Genomic DNA, 6000 nt, shown 5'->3' with positions numbered 1-6000 from the left:
ATGACTTTAGCTACATGTATGCTGCCAAAACTTAACTGCAGCTGCTTATTTTTTCTTCCCAAGCCCCTCTGCCTTCGCTCTTCTCCATTATTGTGGCTAGCACAACTATTTTCTTAGTCACTCAGCCTAGGGGTAATCTTTAACTTCTCTTTCCTTACCACACACCAGGACTGTTACCAAGTCTTGCTGCTTTTCCCCCTTCAATATTTCAAAAATTCTGATGCTTGCTTTCTTTTCCTCTCAACAGCTCAGACACTTGTCCACACACTAGTAATCTTGCTTCTGAAACCACTTCCACCGTGGCCTTCCTAATATGCACACTAATTCCCTGTCAATTGGTCTGAAATGCAGCTGCTAAAATCAGACCATTGCACTCCCCCCTCAAATATCTCCATTATCCACTGTATAAGTTTTTAAATTTCTTGGTCTCACCACCTTCAAGACCCTTCATAAATCTGCCCTATTCTACATCTCAAACCTCATTCTTATTATATATCCCCCTAGGAACCCCTTTTGCTACCCCAGCCTTGAGACCTGCATCATGACTTTCTTCCATGCTGCTGCTTTGTGTAAAATGACCACTCCACCCCAATGTGCCAGGTTGCGTGCCCTCTCTTTGTTCAAATCATTCCTAAAGACATTTCTTCTGAGAGTCTTACAAACAAATTTGAGGGAGAAAGAAAATAATAATCTAATATAAATTAACAGAACCATAACTGCCCACTTTCAATATTTCAACCATCATCATTTTTAGTCTCCCCCCCGTTCTGTTTATTGTGCTCAGTCTTATCAGGACTAAAATTAGATTGTAAGCTCCATGGGGAAGGGCATGTGTCTTATTTGTTCAGTAAAGTGCCTGTCACACATTGGGCACTGTATAAATAATCACAACAATGGCTTTTTATGATAGTTTAATTACCTAATCATCTATGATTATTTTTTTTTAGTAAATCAAACATTACATTGTTCATGTAAGGGAAAACAAAATTTGAAAAATTTTACATCTTGTAAAAAAATACTCTCCTTAGAGCAGTTTTCCTTTTCTTCTGTTGTTTCTGCCAGCTTTGCTCCATTATTTGTCATCAACTGTTTGATGATTTGTCTAATTTAGAGTCAAATCCAGTTGTCCCATTGACTTAACTGAAGCTATTTTATGGGAGTAATTTTAGCAGGATTGGGCATTAAGCTATAATATCCTCCAGCAGGGACCTTGTCTTCTCATTTTTGTATGAAGCATCATGTCCATTTATGGCACGATATAAGTGATAAAGGAAAATAAATCTCAAAACAGATTCCAGAAAATTGTTTTAATAGTCCCAAATAACAGCAGGTGATATTTAAAGGAAGATGACTTTTGATAACAGCTCTGAAACTCTGTTAAATAATTCCATTTATTATTATTATCCTTATGGTCTGGCACAGCAATATTGGGATCAATTTACACCAGGCACAGAACAGCCTCCTTCCTAATCCTGAAGTTAAACAGTCACTATTACTCATTGCAGGTCTTGAGAACAACTTGGTTTCATGAGTCTGTAGGAGGGGTGCAGACACAAAAGCAGCACTCCACTCAGCAAATGTAATCTGCAAGCAAAGCATACAGCTGTCTGCTCAGGCAGTGGTGGGTGCACAACTACTATAGCATGAAGTTTATATGGTCTCTAGCTCTCTGCAGGCACTGCCAGAACATCCTCGGTTATCTGGTACAGCTGGGCTGCTTTTAAAAAAAAAAAAGCTTTTCTTGCTGAGAGCTAAATTTTCCATGTTGCTAAAGGACTAAGAAAGGTTGCTGGTATTAGCAGATTTATGAGAGTTTTATAGTGGACTATGGAGCTTAATTTTTTCTCTTACTATTCACGAGAGCTTCCAGAAAGCCTTCTAAAATCTCCCAGAGGTCACTGCTTCAGGGCCCTGTCCTGGGCACAAGTTCCCACAGGGCTGTGCAACTGCAAAGGTGTGAAACAGCACAAGTATAGAGGTAGGGCAAAACTGTATCTGACCTGCACCTGTAAAACCACCATAGACTACCCACCATTGCTTGTACTTACATTGGTACCATCGCCCACTTGCTAAAATCACAATTATTTAATTCTCTGAGTACTAGAATCTCCACTTTAAAATAGGCCAGCCAATGAAAACCTCATCAACAAAAACAATCTGAACTGTTTAGCTAAGGAGAGACTTGAAATACTCTGGCAAGTACATTTCACAGCTCTAGCACAACAGATACTATATTATTTTGTTATTTCAAATATTGAACAAAACTGAAAAAATGTTTTGATAATAGGGCCAAGAGCGGACATTCAAGGTAGGGTTTTGTTTACATTTTCCAGTGCAAAATAAATAAATAACATTGCAGTACTGCAAACACACAGTACAGTATGGATTGTAACTGGTTAAAGCCTTGTAACTCCACCATGAAAGAAAACGTGCTGGATTTCAAAATCTAGTACAAGTACCTATTGAACATATATATCCAGTAGATTTTGCAAAAAAAAAAAAAAAAAAATATTATTTTTTAAAAACAAAAACCTGGCCCTTTAATGTCACCTCAGATTTCTCTCAAGTTGTGAAAATTTATATCAACACTTTGCTCTTATACAACTGCTTTCATGCAAGGCTACCAAAGCTGGAGAAATGTTATTAAACATTGCAACACCGCTGTGGGCCAGCAAAGTATCATTCTCCTCAATTTACAGGGGAGAAAGGTTGACTGAGAGAGAGGTGAAGTGACATGCTCAGGGCCACATGGGGAGCTAGTGGCAGAGCATCAAAGAGAGCCCAGGGATCTCCCCCTCTCTCCCAGCCATGTGCTCCAATTGCTGGGGGGTTGGTTTGTTCAAAGCGTGAGATTGCCAACAGAGCCAGGAAATACAAAGACCAAAACTGTTATTCCTTCTGATAAGGACACAACCACTCTATAAAACCAATCCTCTCGGTGATCGGCTCAGGGAAAGGGGTGGGGTGGATCCGCCCTTTATCACTAGGAGTTCAACACAGCGCCCCGATCCTACCCTGAGAACTGGGCGGCGGATCCCTGCTCCGCCCCCGTCGTTCGGGTCGCGCACCGGGAGCGGGCCCTTGTTACCAGGAGCGCCCCCTACCCCGGCGCCGGCCGGCACGCACCAGCGGCGCGGGATCCCGGCCCGTGAGAGCGCATCGCCCCAGCCCCCGCCCGCTGCCCTGGCTGCAGCGGGGCCGAACCACCCGAGGCGCGCTCCCGCCGCAGTCGCCGGGCTCGGGGCCGCGCGGCCGGGCGCGGGGAGGTGAGCGGCGTGGGAGGGGAGTGCGCGCAGAGGCGGCGGCGGCGCGCACGGGACGGTGTGTGTGTGTGTGTGTGCGAGGGAGACACCGGGGCAGGGGAAGCGGCTGCGCTCGGCTCCGGGAAGACGCTGCCGAGCAGGAGGCGCCGCCCCGGGTCCCCCCTCCCCGCGTTATCCCTGAGACGGAGGGAAAGCGCCGGGCGCGCCCGGGGACTGGGATAAAAACAATCCAATAGCGAGGAGCGCCCCACACCCCCCCGGACCAGGAGACCCCCCGGCGGAGAGGCCCCGGCACCGAGCGCCCCGGAGGCAGCGGCGGAGGATGTCGGGCGGCGGCAGCCGGGAGGAGGAGCGGCGCAAACTCGCCGATATCATCAACCACTGGAACGCGAACCGGCTGGACCTGTTCGAGATCAGCCCCCCCACCGAGGTGAGACCCCCCGCGGCCCCCCGCCAGGGCAGGGCCCGGCCCCTCCGCTCCCAGCACCTGCGCCCGGCCCAGCCCCGCGCCGAGAGCGGACCCCCCCCCCGCCCCATGGCCCGGCCGCTGGGACCCCTCCCCCCCGCGAGGTGAGACGCCGCGCCCGGCACAGGCCGCGCCCGCCCCGCCCCGGGTCAGCCTGGCGCGCCCCTCCCCGATACCCCGGCCCCTCCCCGAGACTCTGCTGCGGGGGGGGGGACGGGGACACGGGGCAGCCTCCCCCGGCTCTGCCCAGAACCGCGGGGCGCTGTTGGGAGTGCTGGGGTTGGGCAGGAGGGGAGCGGAGGAATGACCTAGACCCCCGCCCCCTGCCCGAAGGTGACTCTTCCCCTGGCCGAGGTGGGGCTGTGCCCTGGGGGGGACGAGGCGGGAGTGATTTTCGCTTTTAAAATGCCCCGAGAGTCTCTGGGGCGGGGGCAGGTTTGCGACGGAGAAGATCACAGGACACCGCACCCCCCGGCCCAGTGGGAACAGGGAGGGACCCTCTGGGAGAGGTGCTGCCAGGGGCTTCAGGGTGATGCAAACAGGAGGACTGGTTTGGGGGGCTGTGCTTTGTAACGCTTAGAGATGGGAGGGCAGCGGCCGGCGAGGGAAACGCTGGGAGTGTGTTAAATGTTTCGCTTTGTGCGGAAAATGCCCCCTTTAAAACGCAGCTTCCTTTACTTCACAGCTCAGGGTGAGCTGTTGGTGAAATCTCCTGTGTAGCTTTCAAAGGGCGTGACGATGGAGCCTTTTTGGCTCAATGTGTTTGAAAACTTTGAGGTTGCCAACGTTCAGTTTAAAGTAAATATCGGGCCGATTCCTAGTCCCGAGAGTTCACATGTTGTACCGGAAAAACACAGTGGGTGATTTCTTCCTAATGAAATGGGCGTTTTTTAATGACTGGAATGAAGCTGGAGTTGTTTTTTAAAAAGTAACATTCAAGCCACACCCCACCGCTACCTCTTGTCATATTCACATCAGCTGGTCAGTGTTGTGTGTCTGGTTTGAAAGGGTGTGGGGTGGGGGAGGGTTTGGGTAGGTAGGTTATAGTCCTATTTGTCTGACAGTGAGGTCCCTGCTCATAGGGTGGAGACTGATCATGTGCATGTTCCCAAGGAAAAGAAGGAAATTAACACTAGCTTTTGGCCTGGGCCTGTTTGTGGTTGTTTATTAACAAAGGTCCCAGAAAGAATCTTGCCTTCTTTAAATTGCAGTCCCATTTTGAGTTCCAAGTACAGACTAATATAGAGGTGGGGAAACCATGAAAAAGCTAAAAGCAATCTAATATCTTTAAATTATTAGAGCTTGAAAAAAGTAATATATTTAATTGGACGTGGTCTGTTCTATGCACTGCTGTGAACTTTTCTTGTACTATTAATATTACCAAGATAAGTGTTTTGTGTAATTTGTGGTATCTTGCTGCATTTATCGTAATTCCAGCTCTTTGCTTTTTATTCACTAGGTATTACAAAACACATTGATATCCTATAAAAAGAACAGGAGTACTTGTGGTACCTTAGAGACTAACAAATTTGTTTGAGCATAAGCTTTCATGGGCTACAGCCCACTTCATTGGATGTATCTAAGTCTCTAAGCCACAAGTACTCCTGTTCTTTTTGTGGATACAGACTAACAGGACTGCTACTCTGAAACCTGGTATCCTATAGGCACTTAAAAAAGTAGGTGCTACCACTAATGCAGTTTTCATAGCTTGTTTTGGGAGCAAAGCACTCTTCCAATGTGGACCTGTTTATTCCTGGGGGAATTCTGTGCACCACACAATGCAGAATTTGTGCAGAATTAATGTTCTGCACAGAATTTCATTTTTCCTCACACAATTGGCACAGTGGAGCTGCTGGTCGCCTCTGGGGGCTGGTGGACCTGGCAGACCCCGGCTCCCCAGCTCACAGTGTGCCTGCGCGGAGACCAAGACAGGTTGTAGTTCCTGAGTTTGCCAGCCCCGCTTGGTCATATTATGCGGAGCTGGAGCTGGCACGCGGTGCCCAGCGGAGAGAGGCAGGAGCAACAGATGGGAGCTGCAGGGAAAGGCTGCTACTTTCTGGGAGGTGGGGGGCATGACTTGAGCTGTTCCACAGGTGGCCGAACCTTTAAATTGTGCCGTGCGTCCCCTCCCCCCCGCACCCCCTCATCAGCAGGTATGGGTCATCTCTGCCCGGTGGGACAGTAATGAAGCTGTGCAGAGTAGAGCCTGTTGCGGGGCTCTGGGGGAAGGTGGAGCAGGAGTCTGGGATGGAGGGGCCCCACACAGCCCCC

The 6000-nt window shown here is 49.3% G+C and overlaps 1 protein-coding gene across 21 annotated transcripts in view; it reads left to right on the top strand.

The window, feature by feature from the left end:
- Positions 1–3298: 3298 nt before the first annotated feature.
- Positions 3299–6000, top strand: part of AFDN (afadin, adherens junction formation factor) — a 228455-nt gene continuing 225753 nt past the window's right edge. For 10 of the 21 annotated variants that reach the window (XM_034765209.1, XM_034765208.1, XM_034765207.1 and 7 more), the window contains exon 1: positions 3301–3693. In XM_034765209.1, coding sequence (XP_034621100.1) covers positions 3586–3693 — 108 coding nt within the window. In that variant the 5' untranslated portion in view covers positions 3301–3585. Of the gene's footprint in view, positions 3694–6000 lie in introns of all 21 variants that reach the window. The other 11 variants (XM_034765216.1, XM_034765213.1, XM_034765212.1 and 8 more) reach the window with 4 other exon arrangements.

This window comes from Trachemys scripta, chromosome 3 (assembly GCF_013100865.1).
Source record: "Trachemys scripta elegans isolate TJP31775 chromosome 3, CAS_Tse_1.0, whole genome shotgun sequence".
Taxonomy (NCBI): domain Eukaryota; kingdom Metazoa; phylum Chordata; order Testudines; family Emydidae; genus Trachemys; species Trachemys scripta.
The sequence above is the reverse complement of the archived record's forward strand: the minus strand, read 5'-3'. Positions and strand labels throughout refer to the sequence as shown.